A 25,026-nucleotide genomic window follows, 5' to 3' on the forward strand; every position below is an offset into this window, starting at 1 on the left:
ATTGGATAGGGAAATACATAATTGTTTTCGGGTATGAAATATTTTCTTTAGGTAAATAACCAATTTATTTTATTTTTAATAGTGCAAATAGGTGATAATTTATTTTTAAGAGAAAAAATTACCTTTTTTAGCACACGTAATTTTTTTTATATTTTAATATTTAAAGATAATTATTTTAGAATCAACTTAACACTTAGTTGTAAAATTTATTTATGAAAGTTTAATTAACATTTTGATCCAATATTTATAAAACTTATTCAATGTAATTCTATATATATTTTTGTTTTAATTCAGTTTTATTTTATTTAAAAGTATTCCATGTTTCGCATATTAAATTAGTTCATTAAATTGGTATTAAAATTGATTGGATAGTGAACATTTTAATTTTTTTTCTAGTCTTTTTTTTTTTAGTTTGTTCTGGTCTTTTAAAAAAAAGGTTTTTTTTTTCCTCTTTTATCTCCACCGGTGCCTCTACCTCATACTTCGCTATGTCCACTCTAACACAGTGTTTCTTTGTGTGGATAGCATTGTTTGTATGTATTTGCACAAACGGATTTGTGGTAACGCGTTTGATCTTTTCAGTAGATATGCATAGATTTGCGGGCGAAGATTTGCAGGATCCATTCCACATTCCATCTTCGCTTATATGCTCAAATTTGAGTGTATTATAGATAAGTTTACCAAATTAACCTTGTTATTTTTACCAAGCACGTGAACATGATGCTCATTGTTCGAAGGTGAGTGATGGTGTTGTTTACTACGAACATGCACTAGTGTGTGTGGGTGAAATGAACCAATGGTGTGGTGGTGTTATTTAATGGCATTTTGCACTGGTGTGAGTGAAGTGAACCGGTGTTAGTGAGTGGTTATGAGGGGTGGCGCACCGATTACATAATTGGTGCGGTGATGTGTGTGTGTGTGGCACTGGTTACGTAACCAGGTGTAATGAAAAGAGTGACACCAATTACGTAATCGGTGCTGTGTGTGTGTGGTGATTTTTTTTAACTTATTTCATGTTCTTGCAGGTTGGGCGGAGTTCATTAGGTGCTCCATAGCTGGTCAAGGTGGTGGCCCGGAGTTCATAAGGCCTCCATAGGTGGTAAAGGTGGTTGCCCTTATTGATGGTGTCCATTGGTCGTGGACGTCGTCGGAGTTCAAACTTGAAGATTTGCGTAAGTTTGGCAAAGCAAGTTACTCAGTGAAGGTTATGCACTAGTAAGATGGAATGCTTGTGCGTGATGGTTTATGCAATAACTTCTCCATTTCGTGGCTTACATAGGGTGTGGCACTTGAAAATATAAGTGGTTATTGTAATCATAATGATGTTTAGAGGAGACCAGATTCCAATTATGTTTGCCTTCTATGTATATTGTTTTGGTTTGCATCTACAATGTTGGGATTCATATACTGCACACCTCATTTAATTTTATAACTTTTTTTGCCATTCATACAAAATTAATTTTTTTTAATTTTAATTTTATATAATTTTTAATTTTTTTTAAAATTCGTATTATTTATTTTTAATTATTTTTATAACATCAAATTATAAAATCATTCTTTTTTTTTCATCAAGGGTATTTTGATAACTTTCAAAATCTATCTATTTTCACAATTTATTTTATCTATCACATCAATCAAATCTCTCACTAACTTTCATACAAGCTATCTTCAAATTCACTCACTTTACCCTCTAAATCCACTAAAAAAACACACATATCTATCCACTTAAATCCATACAAATTAATCTTCACACTCTCCCTCAAATGCATCTACACAAAAGAACACACTCTAAGGTTGTGTTCTCATGATTAGATAGATTTGGGAGAAAATGTGAACATGGATTTATGTGGATGGATATGTGTGTTTTTTTTTTTTTGTGGATTTAGAAGATAAATTGAGTGGATTTGTATATAAATTGTATGAAAGTTAGTGAATGATTTGAGTGATGTGATAGATAAAATAAAAAGTTATAATAGATAAAAATTTTAAAATTACTAAAATACCCTTGATATAAAAATATATTAAATAACGTTTAGATTAGTTAAAAGTATTACATTTTAAAAACTTTATTTAATAAACTTTAATAAAAATTAATACAAAAATATATTATATTATATTATTATAATTATTTTTATAATAATAATTATTATTTAAAATTATTAGTTAATATATAATATTATTATTATTATTATTATATATATATATGTATTATTTTTATTATTTATTATGGCATGCAGTATTTATTTTTCCTTTAAAAGTAATTGAAAAAAAATTTGAACTTATTTTTCTAAAAATTAAAATTGTTATTAACAAAGTGAGAGCAAATCAATCTATGTTGTACTTTGTATTACTATAATAATCTATCTACAAAGCAAGTGTCTCGTGAGGTTATAAATATCAAATTGCTATTAATCCTTTCAAATTTATGCTTTTACATAGAAATGATATTTAGATGGTTATATGCAAATCCATCTTTAAAAATCTGTACAAATTATCTAAAAAGAACACAATTTTTTTTAACGATCTATCATCGCAAATCTAGTGATTTTAAGAATCATCTTATACACACATACCATAAAGGTTAGTATTGCAAATGGGTTGTGGTGATGTTTTTGGTCATCCTCTTGCACCTCTTGTACAGCAATGGAAAGCAGACCTTATCATCGGATGCAAAATCAATTCCACTTTCTTTCAAGCTATGTCCTTTAGAAGGTCTACCAAATTTTTTATTTTCTTAAAATGGAACAAAAGTCAAGTCCACCACAAATTTCACTCTAGAATTCTTCTGTGGTGTTTTGTTAAGATTTGTATCCTTCAATAAAAGGTGTAAAGGGTAAAGAAACCCTAAATGAAGGAAAAAGCAAAAAAAATGATGGTGAAGAGAAGGAGAAAGAGAAAAAAGATGGTGGAAGGTGAATGGTGGAAAAGAGAAGAAGAAAGAAAATAGACATCGAATCAAGAGTGTGATCCATATCTTATATCATAAAAAGAAAACAATTTTGAATAAATGTTTTCTCCCAAAAGTAAAACTACTTTTATAAATATACAAAAAATTAATTAAATAATAAATTAGTAAATATAAAACACAATAAAACATTAAAAGTTAAAAAAAAGTGTCACGTTTAAAAAAGAGAATTCCATTAATTTGACATACAAGTGATTAATATTTTTATGATCACTTATATTTTAAACAACAAGCAAATATATCAAATCTTTAAATATATTATATTTTTTTGGAGCAAGAAACAAGATAAAAAGAAAACTTCGTTAATTTGGCAACCAAATCATGTAATTAATCGTTTACTAGTATATTGTTTCCCTTTTTCTTGTTAGTGTCTCTTCTTTAAAACACATGGTAAGTATCACATAATTGATGGTACAAATAGTCAATAATTATGTTTTCCTCTGCTCAGATTTTCTTTATGCATTTTGACTTTCATGCTTTTAAACTTGAAGGAGAAATATTTTCAAATAATATAATTGTTCAGATAAGTTTTAAAAGTCGTCAAACGTAGCGTATGGTTTAATAGACACGACATATGCAAAGTTTGTACACAAAGAAGAAAATTCAAACAAGCTATGTTACAAAAATAGTCGCTTTTGAACAATTTAATACAAAAATGGTTAGTTAATTAATAAATTATATCGTAGAAGATAAATCATGAAGATGTAGTACAATTTCTATACTAAAGTCTTTATGATATAAAGATGATTTCTTCACGAAAATAAGAAAAGGTGAACTTGTCATTGAAAATAATGACTTTTGTGAACTACTCTTTAACTAAAATCGTCATAATTGAGAATGACATTAAATTTGAAAGAAATCGTTGGATATAACAATGACTTTTGACTGATTATATTATTTTAATACTCTTTTTTTTTTTTTAGATTTTGTAGAGGAGTCGTTTACAATTAGGGGACTGGCACATAGGTCTGCAAAAATAACGTGGAACATTCAAGTCATGATAGTGAACCTGCAAGTCCGTAGAAGCCCGCAGCCCATGCAGGCTTGCCTGCAGCCCGAGCAGGCTGACACACAAACTCGCATAAAAGAAAAAAACTTGCACTCGTGAATATCAATTACTTTTTTTTTTCCTGGACTCTTGCAACATTCCGAATTCTTGTATGATTGGAGAAAACAGATATTATGTATTTTCTAATATGCTAAAATTTGAAGGATATATCGTGTATGTCAAAATACGAATATGAATATGATGAAAACGTTGAATTATTAATTTATCATCAAACTCTCGACAGTCTTTGCTTAATTTTGTGAACTTATTAAACTTTCTCAATTTTTTGAATATTGAAAATTTTATCATAAGAATTTAAAAAAAAAATTTAAAAAGTGGACTGGCCCACAAGCTCACACTTATGCGGGCGGACTAGACCTTTTAGCCCAGGTTGAAAATGCGGGACAGAGCGGGTCAATCCGCATTATGCGAGCCAAATGCAGTCAGACCTAAACGGTCTGGGTCGGTCTGCATTGTCACCCCTATTTACAATATTCATGATTTCTATCTCCATTTTTTTTACTATTTTATTATTTCTAAAATTTTATATACATATTTTTTAAATATTTTTTTAATAATTTGATTAAAAATATTTTATATAAAATTTTATTAAAGTTTTAAAATTTTAAAATTGATTATAACATTTTATTACTAAAATATTTATACATAAATTAAATACAATAATATTTATCATTTTAAAATTTAAACTAAAAAAATATGTTTATATAAATTTAGAATAAAACATAAATAGTATTATATTATATTATATGAATTAAATAATTAATTTGTTTAAAATTTTTAAAAAATAAAAATAGTAGAAAAGTTAGAACATTTTATTTTAATTTGTGAATGAAATTATTAAAAGATGTCTCCAAGAAAAAAAATTACATAAAAATTAAAAAAATTTAAATTTCATTTTAATCAAATTATTAAAAAAAAATTAAGATAGAAAATATTATAAAAAATTTTAAATTGTTAAAATGAATATCTTGAAATTTAAAAATATATGATTATATATAAATATATTAAAAGTATTATAATTTTTAAATTCAATTAATCAAATTACATAAAAGTAAAAGGTAAAAGAATATATATCTATATATATTAAAATTATGAATCAGGAAAGAGAAGTTGTACCCTTATGCACAACTTCTGTGTATTTAAAAAAATGATACAAAGATAATAAAGTCAAAAATCATTAAAATCATTTAAGTTGTGGATATCGTTAGATTACATGATGAATTTCATTTTAAATTCTCAAATTAAATGTCGTCACCACGATGACTTTAGTTCAATGATGATTTCATTTTTTATTTTTTTAAATTCGAAAAGAAGTTGTCTCACACTATACAACTTTTATGTATTGAGTCGTGACTTGTCTCTAAAATGTAATCTAATAGTTAATAGGTATTTTTGTAATAAATGGGTCATACCATTTTTATAAAAAGCTCGTAATGTTCATACTATGTGCTAATACAAACTAATACTGATACTTAAAATGGATAATCATCTTCCCTTAAAATTAATCATAGTAAGTATATCTTGTTAAATTATATTAATTTAATATGTGATTCATGTAATTTAAAAATTCTAATGTAATAATTTTTAAAATATAAAAATATGGAGAATTATTTTAGATTTATTAAATTAATTCTCTCTTTTCTCACTTCATAGAATATTATAATATTTTATTAAAGTTTTTAAAATATTAAAAATTGATATGACACTTCTCATGAAAAGTTGAAGAGATTTAAGTTTTAAAATAGAACATGACTTTGACGAAAAAAAATTTTGTATTGATAATTTTATATCATAAAAAATCATTAAAAAAAGTAAAAGAAGAAAAAATATTGATTAAAAGAATTTTTAAATAAATATGATTAAGTTGTTGAACTCTTTTAATAATATAATTATATCATAATTTTTAAAATTTCCTATATCATAAAGTAGTTTCTTGAATGGTTAGAAAATGCTACACAAACAAAATTTTACATGAATCTAATGCATTTTCTGTCCTTTATATCTCTAAAAAAGCGAATCTTACTAATGATTCTTTAATCTTCAATGACAAATTACTTTCTCCTTAAAGAGTAGTAATACTAACTAAAAAGTCACACACTACAAAATTTCTGTTTAATTTTGCCAGAATATTAAATCACACAAAACCTTTTTTATCATAAAACTGAATTTACAACGGTTATTGCTATGAAAGAATCCACACAACTTGAAATTATACATGAGAAAAGGGTCGAGGAGTAAACAGAATAATGAGGTATATTAAAGTCGCTGATTACTATGACTTTAAATTCAAGATATATCATACGTTCAATAAAACTGTATCCTACATCGATTAATTTATTAGCACCATCTTTCTTATAAAATGATAAAATAAAAATTTAGTTATTAAAATAATACATCAATTTTCAAAGTTACCGCATATTTTTATTTCTAACATCTGAAATATAAAATAATCACAGTCTAATGTTTTTAGAAATTAAATTAAGCACAAAACTAACTATAAAAGTCTATTCCGCATTTTCGAAGTATAATTAAATTTTAAATATCTATATTCGAAGTTTAATTAAGGTATTATTAAAAAATATTAAATGTTTAAAGTATTTTTTATGTTTTCTATTCTCTCCTTTAATTTTACGACACTTATTTTTGTTACTATGTCTTCAACTTATTATCACTGAATTTGTGTTTTTTTTATCTTTTTTAATTTTCTATATTTGGTGGTTCAGTCAGCAAATTCGAATGAGAAGATATTTTAATAAAAACAAAATTATTTTAAAATTTAATAAAATACAATTTCTTAACATAAATACTCTTTCTGGACAAATAGGAAAACCAATTGAGATTTTTAATATATATATATATATATATATATATATATATATATATATATATATATATATATATATATATATATATATATATATATCACAAATTTTTTTCTTGTTTGCTTAGACTTGACGTATGGAAAACAAGCATGTATGAATAGGGAGGAGGAACCTTCAGCAGACCACAAACTTGTATACCAACTCTGTTTCAGCACTTTCGTGAAGAACATGGCCGAATATTTTGTCTTTGATATTGCTGAGTCACTGCTAAGGAAGCTTGCTTCTTTTGTTTGTGAAGAAGCTTCTCGTGTCTGTGAAGTGTACGAGGATATCAAAGGGATCAAAGATACTTTGTCAATTGTGAAAGGTGTGCTTTTGAACGCAGAGCATAAGAAGGAGCAGAGACATGGATTGCGTGAATGGATCAGACAGATTCAGACTGTATGCTTGGATGCTGAAGATGTCTTGGATGGACTTGAGTGCCAAAACCTCAGAAAACAAGTTCTCAAAGCTTCAGACAGCACAAGGATGAAGGTAGCTCACTTCTTTTCTTCATCTAATTCTCTTGTTTTTCGTTTTAGGATGGCTCATCAAATCAAACACGTTAGGGAAAGATTGGATAAGATAGCAGCTGATGGGAACAAGTTTGGTCTCGAGAGGATTGATGTTGACAACAGACTTGTCCAAAGGAGAGAAGTGACTTATTCCCATGTTGATGCTTCGGGGGTGATTGGGAGGGAGAGTGATAGGGAAGAAATTATCAAGCTTTTGATGCAACCTCACCCTCATGGTGATGGTTGTGGAGATGAAAGTGTTTGTGTTATTCCCATAGTGGGTATTGGAGGGTTGGGGAAGACCACACTTGCAAAGTTGGTGTTCAATGATAAGAGAATGGATGATGTTTTCCAGTTGAAGATGTGGGTGTGTATCTCTGATGACTTTGACATAAGGCAGATACTTATTAAAATCATCAACTCTGCTTCTGCTTCAGCTCCAACTATTGCTCTTGCTCACCAAGAGAACATTAAAAACTTTGATATTGAGCAGCTACAAATTGTTCTTAAACTAAAGCTTTCTGGTCAGAAGTATTTTTTAGTCTTGGACGATATTTGGAATGATAATCGTGCAAAATGGATAGAGTTGAAAGATTTAATTAAAGTGGGTGCAGTTGGAAGCAAAATCTTGGTGACAACACGAAGTAACTCAATTGCTTCAATGATGGGCACTGTTCCCTCTTACGTTTTGGAAGGTCTTTCCATGGAGAATTGTTATGCTCTGTTTAACAAATGGGCATTTAAGGAAGGCGAAGAAAAAGCATATTCAAATCTAGTAGAGATTGGAAAAGAAATTGTGAAAAAATGTAAAGGGGTTCCACTAGCAGTGCGAACATTAGGAAGTTCTCTGTTCCTAGTTTTTGATTTAGAGAGGTGGGAATTTGTAAGAGACCATGAAATATGGAACACAAAACAAAACAAAGATGACATTTTACCCGCTCTTAAGTTGAGCTATGACCAAATGCCTTCTTGTTTAAGGTACATTTTTGCGTTCTTTTCTCTTTATCCTAAAGATTACGGTTTTTGTAGTGCTGAAATTCTTATTCTTTGGGAGTCACTTGGATTACTTCGATCTTTAGGTGGAAATCGAAAGCTTGAGAATATTGCAAGGCAATATATTGATGAGTTACATGCAAGATCATTTCTTGAGGATTTTGAGGACTTTGGCCACTATTACTATTTCAAAGTACATGATTTGGTACACGATCTTGCTCTGTTTGTTGGGAAAGAGGAACATCTAATGGTAAACTCATTTACTCGTTATATACCTGAGCAAATAAGGTATTTATCAGTTGTTGAAAATGATTCACTTAACTACGTTTTGTTCCCCAAATCCAGCAGAGTGAGAACTATTCTATTTCCCTTAAAAGGAACCGCCGTAGAAAGTAAAACTCTTCTGCATACTTGGACAACAAGATACAAACACTTACGGTTTTTAGATTTAAGTGACTCATCTTTTGACACATTGCCTAGTTCAATTGCTAAATTGAAGCATCTGCGAACTCTCTTTCTAGATAAATGCAAAATAAAAAGACTTCCTCATTTTCTATGCAAACTGCATAATTTGCAAATTTTGTCTCTCAGAGGATGCATGGAGCTTGAAACATTGCCTAAAAGCTTAGGGATGTTAATCAGCCTTCGAAAATTGTATATAACCACAAAACAATCTATTCTGCCTGAGAATGAATTTGCAAGCTTGAGAAATCTTCATACTCTGAGTTTTGAATATTGTCCCAATTTGAAGCTTTTGTTCAGAAGGGAACAACTCGCTTTACTTGAAGTTTTGATCATTCAATCATGTAGGAGCCTAGAGTTTTTACCTCTTCATGTTCTTCCTAAACTGGAGGTTCTGATTGTATCAAGATGTGAGATGCTAAATTTGAACTATGAAAGTCCAATCGACAGATTGAGGATGAAATTCCTGCATATTGAGCATTGTCCGAAGCTGCATACATTGCCTCAATGGATCGAAGGATCAGTTAAGACTTTGCGGACATTATTAATCTTGAATTGTCACACTCTTGAGATGTTTCCTGAGTGGATCACAACAATGAGTGGTCTTAAGAGGCTCCATATTGTTAACTGTCCTAAACTGTTGTGTCTCCCTGGTGAAATGCATAGCCTCACTGCCCTTGATGATTTGACCATAGAGGGTTGTCCTGAACTGTGTAGAAAATGTGAGCCAAAAAATGGTGAGTTCTGGTCTTTCATCGCTCACATCAAACGCGTTTCAATTGGAGAAACAAGAAAAGGGAAACTCCTTGTTCGAATGCTGCAGCAGATGCGGCTAAGATTGCGCGATCAGTAACACTGAAATGTTGCATAAAAAACCATGCTGTGGCTGAATTTCCCATTTATTAAGAAACTGTTCAGCATTACTGAGTTTCATGATCCCTTTTGTGTTGGGTTAAATTTCATCTCACTACTTCTTTTGTTCTCTTCTTAATTGGTTTTCCTGCTCTGCGTCAATGCCTAAAACTCGAAATCTCATTTGTGCTGCTTTGGTTCAATTAGCACATAAGCTTTTTTCCGATCACATGTATTGAAACCATCTCCATTTTTGAACTACATGTTTTTTAGTTGGGCTACTTGAAGAACTGTTGTAATTATTTTTTCATAATTCATCCATTTTAGTTCTCCTATCCACGTTGAATTACAAATAGTTTTCTAACCAAGCTAGATACATGATTGTACTATTCTATTTGTTGGGTTTCTCTAAAAATAATCAAGAAAATAAAAGAATAAGATTGGAATAAAATAACTTTTATTCAACTAAAAATTCACGTGGTTATGCACATTATTATTGGGATTTTGAGATTCTTTGAATGACTTATATTGTGTTGAAGGAATTTCTATACGAAAAGATAATTCTATTTCTACTCTATTAGTATTAAATTCGTTTGAGTAATTAATCTCAACTCAGGTGACCTTTCTTTACTTATGAACTTCAAAATAAAATGATTTTCTTTGCTGGACTTTTGTTATGAGATGCACAATAATTCTGGAGTAAATTAGTTTAGTCAAGTTACAATCGAATGAAGCGTTTGATTCTTAATAAAACAAATTTTGAAGGAAAGATAATTGTAATATGCATCAATTGTTTTATAGTAAAATTCAATTAAATCAAATCACAATTAAATTAAATCATGACGATTGAATTGATATACCGTAGAGTTGCATCCTAAATATCATTTATAGCTTTTGATATTGAAGCAAGTGCTCATGCTTTTTTTTTAACTAAAACAATTTTGGTTTTAAATTACTCAAGTTACAATATTAGGAACTTCACATCTGCACTAGTTAACATACTAACTTTGTTCGCAAAACTGAACATTTATGTGTAAAGAGAAGCAAGAATTCCAACTAAAAATAATGCAATATATACAACATGTAATCCAAAAGAAAAAAAAAATCCGAATTACACATTTGTAAGACAAAAAGATAAATTCTGATGAGACATATTCGAAAGTACAAATAAATATTTCAAATTACCAAGTTCATAATTCATAATTACACTTATAGATAATGTGTTATGAAAATGTCTTCAAATTTCTTAATTTAGATGCAAATTCTTTTGATAGTTAGAACTTTTATAACTAATGTTAGAGATTAATTTAGATTCTAATTTACAAACTGATTATAATTTTTTATTAATAATAGACATTATTATAAATATCAATAAATATTAATTTATAAATTAACATCTAAATTAATTACTTAGTGAGTTGATATTTAATAATTCTCTTGTTGTAATGTAAAATTAATCCATGATTACCATTGATATTAATTTGTTATTGTCCATTGCTTAAATTGAAAGCTTTCCAATTCTGCAATAAAAAAAAAACTAAAAAAAAACAATGTGGGTGCACCTATGCTATTGCTCAAATATTTTGAAATAAAATACAAAACTTATCCAAGAGAACTAACTAACTTCATCTTCAACACCTTCACCTCCATCTGTATAACTTCCACCAAATCTAATGACTAAAGCAAGAGCTGACAAAAACAGCAATGGAAGTTCTTGGAAGTTGAATGTGGACATAAAATAGAAAGGTCAGAATTGACATTTCGGAAAAAATTAGGGGCAGGAGGAGGAAAAAGTCCTAAAGTAGATACCGGTCCCAAATGTTTCAAGATCACATGATTCAATACTTAATCAATCATTGGCTCACTAAAGAATATCCCTAAGGACACAAGTATTATAGTCATTCCCAAGGTTAAGACAACATTAAATCAGTAAAAATTGACTTTGGGTGTTGACTTGTGAAGAGATTGTATGAGCATAGAGGCACAATCGGCACGAACAGAATTTCACTCCAAATCCTTTCCGCTATAGGAAAAACATGGCCGATTATTTTGTCTTCGATATTGTTAACTCACTGCTAGGGAAGATTGCTACTTATGCCTATGAGGAAGTTTCTCAAGCCTACGGTTTGTACGAGGATGTGCAAGGGATCAAAGACACTTTGTCAATTGTGAAAGGTGTGTTGTTGGATGCCGAGGAGAAGAAAGAACACAATCAAGCCCTGCGCGAATGGCTAAGGCAGATTCAAAACGTTTGCACCGATGCTGAAGATGTGTTGGATGGATTTGAGTATCAAAGCTCACGAAAGCAAGTTGTGAAAGCTTCAGGCAGCATCAGGGTGAAGGTAGACCACTTCTTTTCTTCATCTAATTCTCTTGTTTTTCGTCTTAGAATGGCTCATCAAATCAAAGATATTAGGGAGAGATTGGATAAGATAGCAGCTGATGGGAACAAGTTTGGTCTTGAGAGGATTGATGTTGACAATAGACTTGTCCAGAGGAGAGAAATGACACATTCCCATGTTGATGCTTCTGATGTGGTGGGAAGGGAGAGTGATAGGGACGAAATTATCAAACTTTTGATGCAGTCTCACCCTGATGGGGATAAAAGTGTTTGTGTTATTCCCATAGTGGGTATTGGAGGGTTGGGAAAGACCACACTTGCAAAGTTGGTGTTTAATGATAAGAGGGTAGATGAACTTTTCAAGTTGAAGATGTGGGTGTGTGTGTCTGTTGATTTTGACATTAAGCAGATAATTATTAAAATCATAAACTCTGCTTCTGCTTCTTCCTCAGCTCCAACTATGGCTCTTGGTCACCAAGAAAACATCAACAGCTTAGATATTGATCAGCTGCAAAGTCGTCTTAGACACAAGCTTTCTGGTGAGAAGTTCATCCTTGTCTTGGATGATATATGGAATGATGATTATGCGAAATGGATAGAGTTGAAAAACTTAATAAAAGTTGGTGCTGTGGGAAGCAAAATCATAGTGACAACACGGAGTAACTCCATTGGTTCAATGATGGGAACCATTTCTCCATATATTTTAGAAGGCCTTTCTCCACAGAATTGCTTATCCCTGTTTGTGAGATGGGCATTTAAGGATGGTCAAGAGAAGCAACATCCAGATCTGATGGAGATAGGGAAAGAAATTGTGAAAAAATGCCGTGGGGTTCCACTGGCAGTGAGAACCTTAGGAACTTCCCTCTTCTCTGCTTCAGATATAGAGAAGTGGGAATTTGTTAGGGATCATGAGATATGGAATTTGAAGCAAAAGAGAGAAGATATCTTACCTGCACTTAAGTTGAGCTATGATCAAATGCCATTCCATTTGAAGCACTGTTTTGCTTACTTCTCACTTTTTCCCAAAGATTTTCGTTTTATTAACACAGAAATTACTAATCTTTGGGCGTCACTTGGACTACTTCAATCACCGGATGGAAGTCAAAAAGTGGACAAGATTGCAAGACAATATATAGAAGAGCTACATTCAAGATCTTTTCTTCAGGATTTCACTGACTATGGACTCTTCTATTTTTTCAACGTACACGATTTGGTGCATGATCTTGCTCTCTATGTTGCGAAGGAGGAGTTTCTGATGGTAGATTCACGTACTCAAAGAATAGCTGAGCAAGTTAGGCACTTATCAATTGTTGAAACTGATTCTCTTGACCATACCTTGTTTCCCAAATCCAAAAGTCTGAGAACAATTATTTTTCCCGTTGAAGGAGTGGGTCTTGCTAGAGAAACTCTTCTGCAGACATGGTTATCAAGATACAGATACTTACGGATCTTAGATTTGAGTGATTCTTCTTTCGAGACCCTTCCAAATATAATCTCTAAACTGGTGCATCTGCGAGTTCTTGATCTTTCTAACAACCGCCAAATCAAAAAACTTCCTCATTCTATTGGCAAACTCCAGAACTTGCAAGTTTTCTCAGTCAGCGGATGCATGCAGCTTGAAGCATTGCCTAAAGGACTTGGGATGTTGAAGAAGCTTCGAGAGCTGAAAATAACCACAAAACAATCTTTTCTGTCACAGGAGGAAGTTGCAAAGTTGAGCAATCTTCAAACCTTGAGCTTTGAATACTGCGTGAACTTGAAGTTTCTGTTGGAAAAGGAACAACTCGCTCAGCTCAGTTCCCTTCAGATATTGGTTGTTCGATCATGTGGGAGCCTAGAGTCCTTACCCTTTTACATTCTGACTAAACTAGAGGCTCTCTTTGTCGCAGATTGTGAGAAGTTAAATTTGTTTTTGGACGAGGAAGCGCAAACACTGAGGATGAAGTTCCTACATGTGGAGAATTTTCCGTGGCTAACTAGACTTCCTACATGGATCGAAGGAGCTGCAGATACTTTGCAGACCTTGATTATTTATAATCTCTCTATCCTTTGCTTACTTCCTGAGTGTTTACCTGAAATGACTCATCTTAAGAGACTCCACATTTCTGAATGTCCTTCACTTCTCTTTCCTTCAACTCACATGCATCGCCTCACTACCATTGAAGATTTGAGCATAGAAGGTTGCCCTGCCTGGAATAAAATAAGGGACAAGCCTTATTTTACATGACAACAAGACCAAGTAACCAACATCAGAGGATGCAATGCCATCGTTATGGTGACGGAGCTTCAACCAACTTTCCAGGTTTTCTTGCTTACACCTCTGAATACCGAATCTGCGGATCGACTCGAGGCATTGATCGATTCAGACTGAGATGATACTCTAAATCTGGACTGTTGAAATGTTTGTAAAGATGTCATCGTCGTTATTGTAGACAGCAGTATGCGTCTCAGGGGTGTCTCGGCACGTGTGTGTTCCGAACGTCGACGTGTGAGCTTTTCATTCGAAGCCTGTGTGTGTGACCAAGGAATCTGACGTGTGATGTGATGGTATCTATCAGAAAGACAACTCCAAACTTCTTAAGCCGTTTCCATCCAAAGCACAGTCTGTGTAATTGATGAAAACCCACAAGTGTGTTGCATGGCCCCATGCTAAGTAACTCAGGTAGGACTAATGTGCCATCAACAAAGTCCCATCCATCTTTTTCATATTTTGCCTCCAATTCTGAGTTTGAGTATTAATTTAAGTAAAAATTATAGAAGTTAAATAGTATATAAGAAATAAATCCACCAATTTATTATCTTAATATTAAAGATAAAAAGTTTTATATAGGTTTCACTCATGTCATATTATCGATAAATCTCTCCCGTAAATCTCCTAAGAAAAAACAAGACTGCCCCTATTCATGCTAACGAACAAAATCTCTCACAAGATTTTTCTTTGTGGTAAACTCAAATTGCTCGATATTTGAGGATGTTAAAACATATTAAAGTCAATCGATAAACCCATCCAACCTACCTAAATGAAGTGGGAAAAGTTGTCACATTAAAAGCAAATTAGTTTATATCTGTTTTGTGATAAAGGTATATAGTAATGATTTTTTTATATTTCTTATTTATTTGTTTGTAGGTATTTTTCAACATTTTTTTTATTTTTCATCGTTCTTTAGTAGTTCATAGTTCAATTTAATCTACAAATTCCTACAAATTAAGTTGAATTTAGATTTTCAACCGAAAAACAAGTTCAACCTTTCTCATAACATCTTTGAAAGGTACGTTAAATTAGGTTCACAACCTTTCTCAGTACTTTGTAACTTCGTTCACCTAAGGCCTAGTTCTTGGCACGAATTCTTATGTGCAATAATCGATCTCGACAATTTTTTATCATTGAAACGAAACAATGTTCATTCTTATAGAAGAGAACCCCAAAGAACAGGTTCTTAAAGAATGTAGAAATCAAATTTAATATCCACTTAACTAATTGAAAAAGGGAATTTGAGAAATAAAAAAAAAAGGATAAAAGCGATGAAAATAAATATTATACAAATTAAAATCAAATCAAAACCAAAAAATCTATAACAAAACATTTCAAGAAAAAAATTCAATAAAAAAAATATGAAAGGATGTAGACACAATCTCATATTATTCGAGTTATGGTATGTTTCGTATACCTTTGTGATTTTATATAGCTATTATACAAGCACGTATATTCTAATTTTATTTCAAAATTTTATTTACACTTATTATAATCTGAAAAAATATATTATGATTAAAAAACAAGCTTAGTAGCTATTTAAGAAAAAAATAGTTGTCAAAAATATCTTTTTTCTTATTTATTTTCCGTCGTGACTTGTTTTACCTGAGCAAATCTAAATAAAAAAATAAATCACGACTATGAGTGGATACGAAACAATACTTCTACAAGCGTATCTGAAAGACTACAAATTTTGTAAATTAGATACCACTTGGTTATTCGAAAGTTATAGCTATATCAATTAAGACTATCCAGCTTGTTACACAAGCCACCTTTACTACATAAGTATTAAATCAATTCTGGAGACACATGAATGAAAAATAGTAATCGGTCTTTTTTCTCTAAATTCTCTTTGTATCAACTACATTATTTCTGGAACAGATCCATTCCGATCTATAGTGAATATTAAAATTTCGTACGTAATTTTGGGAGGTAACAAATCGGGCACATTGTAAGCAATAATGAAGGCTATAGGTTTCAATGAAATTTGAATCCAAGATCAATCAGTTGAGAAAAAGACATGGTTTCCCATCTTGAGCACAACAAATATTTGATATAACATAGTTGCTCCAAAAACATGTCAAAAATATAAATAAAAAAGTCTACAGAAATGTTTGGTTTTCTTACAAATTCAAAAACTTACAGAAATGTCATAAATATAGCTTAGTTACCACTGAATTCAATCCAGATTAATAGGACTCAGCAAGTCGGTGAACCGAAACGGGGTACATTTTACCCAAGCTTATGACAGTGTTCTTTCGATTAAGTATTCCTTTAAGTGAGGAAGTTTTAAACCTGGAGGATCCAATCTATAATTTCATCTGCCCAGAAAGTCCTTTAAATGAACCATAAAGAGACTGTGATCTTCTAAATGTAAATATATTATCTATTCTAGCCAAGTGTGGTTCTGAGACTTCGGCTTTGTACTCAGATGAATGCCGGTTCCCATGAATTCGCACACTTAAAGTTTTCTTTCTATCTGCACCAACTTTCACATATTCATTGAAGAAATCTATCAATTCTTGACGAGTGAGCTGCCTTAATGCTTCAACCTGTTCCAAATCCATACAAGTGTCACTTATGCCATTCAAGTGTAGTGCAAAGCCCTTCATTAGTTAAATATATTTGAGTTTCATCACTAATTTAAATTTTCAAGTCAATTCATCCAACTTTACGTAAATTCATACAACGGAAAGAAGTATATACCTCATGGTCTCTCCTATCAAACCTCAAAGTACCATCGTTAATCTCTCGCCAGAAAAATGATGATTCTTCCCTCAAATTTTTGTGTTTCTCTAGCTTCACATCTATCAAAGCATTTACATTACTCTGCATATATGCATTACAGAAGTCACATGAATGAGGTATGTAGAACACAATTACCAACACAGATTATAATGATTTGTTAAGCTCGAACTGTGAAGTAAATGCTCAATATTGGTTTTCAAGTAACACTACAAGTCCAATTGCTGCTATATTGCATAGCCAAATTGATATATATATATATATATATATATATATATATATATATATATATATATGATAATGATGACTAAAATCAAATATGTTGATTCTAACTCGCTTAATTTGAACTTATATTCATGGAAAGTAAATCACAGATAAAGCAATATATTTAGCAAGCATAAACTTATGCCAGTTATGAGTTAATGTTGCTATTCCACTGAAAATTTAATACACACTGTTTCACCTACAAATTTGTACAAATTCAAGTTCAGTTTCAGTATAATAATGGCTCTAAGAATATCACAATTTAACGCATTGACTTGATGACTTCCTCTAAGAGAGTAATGATTCATCCACCGATTTGGTTACACCACTGTTCAGTATATGGATTGGCCATATGCTGTACTCACAAGTCCCCTGTACATTGTGTTCTCTTATGTGGTTGGCTAGTAGCCTATTGGTGAAGATCCCCCCATTGTTTTCTCTCTTTGAATTTCCCAACAAGTGTTATCACAGCCTCTTATAGCAAGAGATGCTGAGTCTATTACATCACCTTTACTAGCCACTATCAAACTACCTACAAATATTATGTAATCCTAGACATGAGGGTGTGTTAGAGATCTTATATTGATTAGAGATATAACCAAATTATAGAATATAAGTAGGATGTAAGGTTGGGTTAGACACAAAATCCGCTTTCTAAGATGGTATCAAAGTTTATCATAGCAATATTTATTAGACCTATCATGTCATATACTATTAAATCACCCACAAATATCTATCTTATGCATGAGATGTCTAATCCTTGGCATGAAAGTGTTTTAGAGAACATTGACTAGAAATATAGCCAAATTAAAATATAAAAATGGATGAAAACCTCACTTTCCAAACCATTTGTGTAGAATTGAGTTAAGACTCAAAGTCCAATCCCTAAGATGGTATCAAAGTCAATCCTACAATGTACTCAAATTTTTCAGTCAATAAGGAATCTCTAACACACCACCTTGTGTCGAATAATGGATACAATGAGTATGGAAATAGATATTTATCGGTGGTTGCTCAACAGATCTAGAGAGAATAGACTTTGGAACCTTCTCAAACTATATAAGGAAATAAAGAATTTCTATACCTAGTCCCACAAATATAAATTGGTTTTGTGAGGTCAGATTAGGCTTAATATCCACTTTCAAATACATTACAGTTAATAGTGATACTGAGAAAGTTTCGTGCATTTTTATGCATGTTTATGATTTACTTACTCAATTTTGGCCATTCCTAGTCGTGTTACAATTGATGTGTAAATATTGTTTTCCTTGCTTAATGCTTGATATCAATGATGCACATAAAGTCCTAAGCGTAGACACTACTTGTGTACATTCCCATCAAGTGGACACGTAGATATCCTTTACCATTCATAAGATCTATGTTTTGTAATGCTTCCGGAGAGAATTTAATTAAAAGCTCACAAGGTGTAGGACAAGCGTATCTATGGAGAAGTATTATTATTGAATATTTCAATCATGATTAAGGAAAAGCATTTGCAGCAAACTAAATAAAATATTAATAGATCTATCAAACCTTGAACTCATCAATCGTCATCTCATAAATCTTGGTCTCAAACATTTTGAGAAATGCCTCGATCCTTTGCTCAATGTTCCCCGGAGACTGAGAAGAAAGTATAAATGATGGGCTTAAGATATGTCATAATTTAAAAATTAATTTAGACTATTTCCAAATTCCGAGTACGAAAATACCTTTTCTGTGGATTGGATAATAAACTGTAGTCCACGTATACCACAATCATTCCTAGACATGTTTAAAATTGAAGTTAAAAACAAGTAAGTTTTCCAAGCTGAATACATACAGATGCCATCAACATACCTCTGCAAGAGCACAGTAATGTACCCCAGCTGCTCAACCGATCGTAGCTGATGAAAGGTTGGTTGCTTTGCAACAAGAGCAAAAAGCTGAAGTTTAACATTCAGCTTAAAGTCATCACGACCAACCTACAAATTTAATAGGAGGGCGATAAGAAACAATAGCTTCAAAATTTCAATGAACAAACTAAAATCTGAGCAAATGGCAAGGCAAAAAAGGTAGGAGAATGATACATGTCTGTTAGAATTATTACCTATACCTATTGTATCATTAACCCTATGTGTAGGGTGTTGAGTGTGGGAAACTACCTACTCCATATCTACTGTTGCATGTAATCATGCCTAGTATCTTAGAGTAGTTTTTTCATATCTTTTCATATGTACGTGCTTGCTTCATTATAAATAGAAGAGGAAGAGAGTGGTACTGTAGTCCACTACTCATATTTTAAAGTCTCAGTCTCAAGTTGGTATCAGAGCGGGTCGATCCCGCTCTGGTTTCTGTCTCAGCTGGTCCGTCACCGCTGTCCGCGGTTGATCGCCGTTAGTCACCGCCGCTGTCCGCGGCTGTCTAAGTTCGGTTAACCTCGTTTCTGAACTACCCAACACTGTCAAACAACTTCTCAACACTGTCCGCCACTGTCTGCGTCCTCCGCCGCTGTCCGCCGCTGTCCGCCACCGTCCGCCGCCGTCCGCCGCCGTCCACCGACGCAGTTCCGTCCGGAAACCACCGGATCTGAACCGCCTCTCCGCGCGACAGCCAACCCCGCCGGTGTCGCAGGCAGCGCCGTCGCCACGCGCCTCCACGCGCATCTTGTCCGTTCGCTGCCATCAGGCGCGTGCCGCTCACGCGCCGCCTTCCCGTCGCCAGTTTGTCGTCGCGCCACCTCCGTCGCTGTCGCCGGAGCCTCCTCTACCCGTTTTGACCATCAAATCTCTGTTCCGGTGAAGTTCAGTAGCACCTCTTGTGGAAATCGTCCCTTTCGAAGTCGAAAATCGTCACTGTTTCACTGTTTTCGTCACTGTTTTACTGTTTTCCGAGATCCTCTCTTTATCATGGCCACTGGAGGTCCTACCGGGAGTGCTATTTCATTCTCCGGAAGCCCCTGCATTACGTCCGAGAAACTAAATGGCCAAAATTACTTATCTTGGTCCGCTGCCGTCGAGATGTGGTTTCTCGGTCAAGGACACCACGAACACCTTGAGAAAGATGACAGCCACATACCTTCTGAAAAAGCTGAACAGTGGAAACAAGCGGATTTCCAACTATGTGCTCTATTGTGGCAATCGGTGGAACCACGACTTTTGATGTCCCTACGGGCCTTCAAAACTTGCCACTCGTTTTGGAAGCGAACTCAGAATATCTATGCAAATGATATTCAATGCCTCTATGATTCGGCGAACAAGTTGGCATCTATGAAAATGACTAACCATGATATGATGTCATTCATGAATGACGCTCAAGCTGCTGTGGAAGAACTTCGAATGTTCTTGGAAGTCGACTCTCTAGATGAAATGAAGAAAAAGCTTGACAAGTACTATATGGTAATGATCCTCCGCGCTATACACCCAGACTTTAATCATATCCGAGATCAGCTTTTGACCTCTCATGAGGTTCCTTCCATGGAAACTTTGATCTCCCGCATGATACGTGTTCCAACTCTTCAAACTCCAGAAACTCTTGCTGTAATGGAACCATCTGTCATGGTTGCCACCCGAGGAAGAGGAGGTCGTGGAACTAGAGGAGGTGGACGTGGAGGTCGTGGGCGTCCTCAGTGTACGTATTGTAAAAGGATGGGTCATGCCCAAGAAAACTGCTACACTTTACATGGATTTCCTGCCAAAACAGCCAATGTCTCCCAGGCAGAGACTACTGACTCCAAGTTCACTGAGGACGAGTATCAAGAGTACCTACGCCTCAAATCCAACAGCTTGGCACAGTCATCTCAAGCTCCAAGTACATCAACTGTTTGCATCTCTCAATCCATGGAAGGTCACAATTCATGGGTAATTGACTCTGGTGCTTCTGATCACATTTCTGGTAATACCTCCTTGTTCTCAACCATTTCATTCCAAGAAAAATCTCATTTTATAACCCTCGCAAATGGTTCTAAAACATCCTCAAAGGGAGTCGGTCAAGCCATCTTATCTCCGTCCTTAAATCTAAAATCTGTCCTTTTTGTCCCTAATTGTCCTTTCAATTTAATTTCCTTAAGTCAGTTAACCAAAACATTGAATTGCTCTGTAACCTTCGATGACAAATCTTTTGTTATACAGGAGCGTGGCTCGGGGAGACGGATTGGAGAAGGATATGAAGCGGGCGGATTATACCATTTTGGATCTCGTCCACGTGTGTCATGTGTTGCAGCCCCCAATCCTAAAATGTTACATGATCGGCTTGGTCACCCTCACCTGTCCAAGTTAAAGAAAATGTTTCCTGAACTTAGTCGTCTCCAGACTTTAGAATGTGAGTCATGTCAACTAGGAAAACATGTTAGATCTACCTTTCCTAAAAGATCTCAATCAAAGTGTACTTCTAGTTTTTCTGTCATCCATTCCGATATCTGGGGACCTAGTCGTGTCTCATCTTTTGGCTTTAGGTATTTTGTTACTTTCATTGATGAATATTCGAGATGTACTTGGGTTTATCTTATGAAAGATCGTTCTGAATTATTATCCCTCTTCACATCCTTTTTGAATGAAATCAAGAATCAATTTGGTCAAGTAATTAAAATCTTAAGAAGTGACAATGCCAAAGAGTATTTTTCGTCTGCTCTTTCTAATGTTTTGAGTTCCCATGGTATCCTGCACCAGTCTACTTGTCCTCATACGCCACAACAAAATGGTATAGCAGAAAGAAAAAATCGACACTTAGTTGAAACTGCTCGTACCCTTTTGCTTAGTGCCAACGTTCCTGTCCATCACTGGGGAGATGCCATCTTAACTGCAGGTTTTCTTATTAATCGGATGCCATCTTCCTCTCTCAATCATAAGGTCCCTTTCTCCATTCTGTTTCCAGACAATCCTCTCTTTCACACTTCTCCTAGAGTTTTTGGTTGTGTATGTTTTGTTCATGACATGTCTCCCGGGTTAGACAAGCTTTCTGCTCGCTCTCTCAAATGTGTTTTCTTGGGCTAGTCACGACTTCAAAAAGGGTATCGATGTTACTCTCCTGAAACCAAGAAATATTACATGTCTGCCAATGTTACATTTTTTGAACAGACCCCTTACTTCTCTCCATCTGTTCAAGATGTCCATGTCATCCAGCAGGTCCTTCCTATTCCCGTGGTTGAGTACAATATTTCCAATGTCCCTGTCCCTCCAAGTCTCGACCAAAGTCCTCCTGAGCCATCATCTCCACCTATTGACTCTCTCCAACACAGGACGCCGATGAATAGTCCAGTTGTTCCAGAACATGGTGAATCCCCTACTTCAGATTCTTCTCCCTCGTCTCTTGATCCCACGACTCCTGGTGAAGGTGATTCAGGTTGGCCCATTGCTCTCAGAAAAGGTACTCGTTCCTCTCGAAATCCACATCCCATTTATAATTTTCTTAGCTATCACCGATTATCGCCTTCCTATTGTTCACTTTTATCCTCAGTGTCTTCTGTTGTTATTCCCAAAAATGTGAATGAAGCACTTGATCATCCTGGATGGCGACAAGCCATGATTGCAGAGATGCAGGCTCTTGAAAGCAATCATACTTGGAGCTCGTGCCCCTCCCTTTGGGTAAGAAGGCTGTTGGTTGTCGATGGGTGTATGCAATTAAAGTTGGCCCTGATGGTCAGGTTGATCGACTCAAAGCCCGATTGGTTGCAAAAGGGTACACTCAGGTTTATGGCCTTGACTATTGTGACACCTTCTCTCCCGTGGCCAAGATGACTACTATTCGCCTCTTCTTTGCAATGGCAGCAATTCGTCACTGGCCTCTTCATCAATTGGATATCAAAAATGCCTTCCTTCATGGTGATCTTGAGGAGGAAGTGTACATGGAGCAACCTCCTGGGTTTGTTGCTCAGGGGGAGTCTGGCATGGTATGCAAATTGCATCGATCTTTATATGGCCTCAAACAATCACCACGAGCTTGGTTTGGAAAATTCAGCTCCATTGTTCAGAAATTTGGGTTAAGACGCAGTGAGGCAGATCACTCAGTCTTTTACAAACATAACTCTCCTGGGAAATGTGTCTACCTAATAGTATATGTTGATGATATTGTTATTACAGGAAATGATACTACTGGAATATCTCAACTGAAGGAGCACTTGTGTAAACATTTTCAAACCAAGGATCTCGGAAGCCTCAAATACTTCTTGGGCATTGAAGTAGCTCAGTCAAAAGATGGAGTTGTAATCTCTCAAAGGAAATATGCTCTTGATATATTACAAGAAACAGGTATGATTGACTGCAGACCAGTTGAGAGTCCTATGGACCCGAATCAGAAGTTAACAACAGTAGAAGGCGAATTATTCTCCGATCCAGAGAGATATAGGAGGCTCGTTGGAAAGTTAATTTATCTCACAATTACGAGGCCTGATCTATCTTTCGCAGTTGGAATTGTTAGCCAATTTATGCAGACTCCATGTCTTGGACATTGGAATGCCATCATCCGTATTTTAAGGTACCTCAAGAAGGCTCCAGGACAAGGGTTGCTATATGAAGATAAAGGAAATGTTCAAATCTCTGGGTACTGTGATGCTGATTGGGCAGGCTCTCCTATTGACAGACGCTCTACTACGGGATATTGTGTCCTCCTTGGAGGAAATGTTATCTCTTGGAAAAGTAAGAAGCAAAATGTAGTGGCTCGATCCACCGCTGAAGCTGAATATCGGGCAATGGCGTCTCTCACGTGTGAACTCATATGGGTAAAGCAATTTCTTCGAGAGCTTAACTTCTGTGAAATTCAGACCATGAAGATGTATTGTGACAACCAGGCTGCTCTCCACATTGCATCAAATCCAGTGTTTCATGAGAGAACTAAACACATAGAAATTGACTGCCACTTTGTTCGAGAAAAATTGATGACCAAGGAAATTTGTACTGAGTTCGTTGGGTCAAATGACCAACTTGCAGATGTGTTGACCAAGTCATTAAGGGGACCTCGGGTTGAGTTCATTTGTTCCAAGCTTGGTTCATACAATTTGTATGCTCCAGCTTGAGGGGGAGTGTTAGAATTATTACCTATACCTATTGTATCATTAACCCTATGTGTAGGGTGTTGAGTGTGGGAAACTACCTACTCCATATCTACTGTTGCATGTAATCATGCCTAGTATCTTAGAGTAGTTTTTTCATATCTTTTCATATGTACGTGCTTGCTTCATTATAAATAGAAGAGGAAGAGAGTAGTATTGTAGTCCACTACTCATATTTTAAAGTCTCAGTCTCAAGTATGTCTAAGTATGTACATAATGAAAATTCATGTAATAGAATATCCGCCCAGTCTAGACCAAATTAAAATAGTACGAAATTAAACACTTCAACTAGTCAAAATTAAGGATTATTTCACATTGGATATGCCAAAAATTTGTTGTCCAGGGATATATGATCCTCAACAGAGACATTGAGTGCAATACGATGTAATTATCATGAACAATTGATATAGAAGGTAGGGTTCCTATCAAGATGATATTCAGAAAGTCAATTTTCATGACAACACTAAAGAGACTAATTAAAGCAATATACTAACAGTACAGCTTTTAAAAGCCAGGTTCATCAAAGTTACTCGGTCTGTTGGCATCATTTGAAATATATTCACAGCTAAAATAAAAATAGGCATAAGTTAACAATATGCTTTTCCAGTCAAAAGTCATATTAGGATGGAGTGATGCATATTGGTCTAGGCAGCCAGACATATCTTAATACAAATGATGAACAAAAGA

At 34.0% G+C, this 25,026-nt stretch overlaps 3 protein-coding genes and 1 pseudogene across 4 annotated transcripts in view; 3 read left to right on the forward strand and 1 right to left on the reverse strand.

Annotated features, from left to right (window-relative positions):
- The first annotated feature begins 7,011 nt into the window (after positions 1-7,011).
- On the forward strand, positions 7,012-9,856 carry LOC114178837 (putative disease resistance protein RGA3). The gene has a single exon (XM_028064958.2). It carries the CDS (start codon positions 7,085-7,087, stop codon positions 9,716-9,718), a length of 2,634 nt encoding a protein of 877 aa, XP_027920759.2. The 5' UTR covers positions 7,012-7,084; the 3' UTR covers positions 9,719-9,856.
- Positions 9,857-11,422: 1,566 nt separating this feature from the next.
- On the forward strand, positions 11,423-14,764 carry LOC114164003 (putative disease resistance protein RGA1). Its single transcript, XM_028048456.2, has one exon. It carries the CDS (start codon positions 11,754-11,756, stop codon positions 14,283-14,285), a length of 2,532 nt encoding a protein of 843 aa, XP_027904257.2. The 5' UTR covers positions 11,423-11,753; the 3' UTR covers positions 14,286-14,764.
- Positions 14,765-16,316: 1,552 nt separating this feature from the next.
- The window catches only part of LOC114179662 (Insulinase (Peptidase family M16) family protein), a 29,297-nt gene continuing 20,587 nt past the window's right edge, over positions 16,317-25,026 (reverse strand). Inside the window, exons 22-26 of one of the 2 annotated variants that reach the window (XM_028066077.2) lie at positions 19,155-19,279; positions 19,028-19,079; positions 18,852-18,938; positions 17,016-17,138; positions 16,317-16,861 (exon numbers count right to left, since the gene is read on the reverse strand). In XM_028066077.2, coding sequence (XP_027921878.2) covers positions 16,619-16,861; positions 17,016-17,138; positions 18,852-18,938; positions 19,028-19,079; positions 19,155-19,279 — 630 coding nt within the window. In that variant the 3' untranslated portion in view covers positions 16,317-16,618. Of the gene's footprint in view, positions 16,862-17,015; positions 17,139-18,851; positions 18,939-19,027; positions 19,280-25,026 lie in introns of both variants that reach the window. The other variant, XM_085671774.1, reaches the window with a different exon arrangement.
- LOC146888881 (secreted RxLR effector protein 161 pseudogene) lies at positions 23,322-24,656 on the forward strand (annotated as a pseudogene).

The sequence above is a fragment of the Vigna unguiculata genome, chromosome 1 (genome assembly GCF_037176805.1).
Source record: "Vigna unguiculata cultivar grain cowpea cultivar isolate G323 ecotype 2 chromosome 1, ASM3717680v1, whole genome shotgun sequence".
Taxonomy (NCBI): domain Eukaryota; kingdom Viridiplantae; phylum Streptophyta; class Magnoliopsida; order Fabales; family Fabaceae; genus Vigna; species Vigna unguiculata.

What these genes read in the sequence shown, in the direction of transcription:
- LOC114178837 (XM_028064958.2), top strand. Translation starts at nt 7,085, where the DNA reads ATGGCCGAATATTTTGTCTTTGATATTGCTGAGTCACTGCTAAGGAAG.
- LOC114164003 (XM_028048456.2), top strand. Translation starts at nt 11,754, where the DNA reads ATGGCCGATTATTTTGTCTTCGATATTGTTAACTCACTGCTAGGGAAG.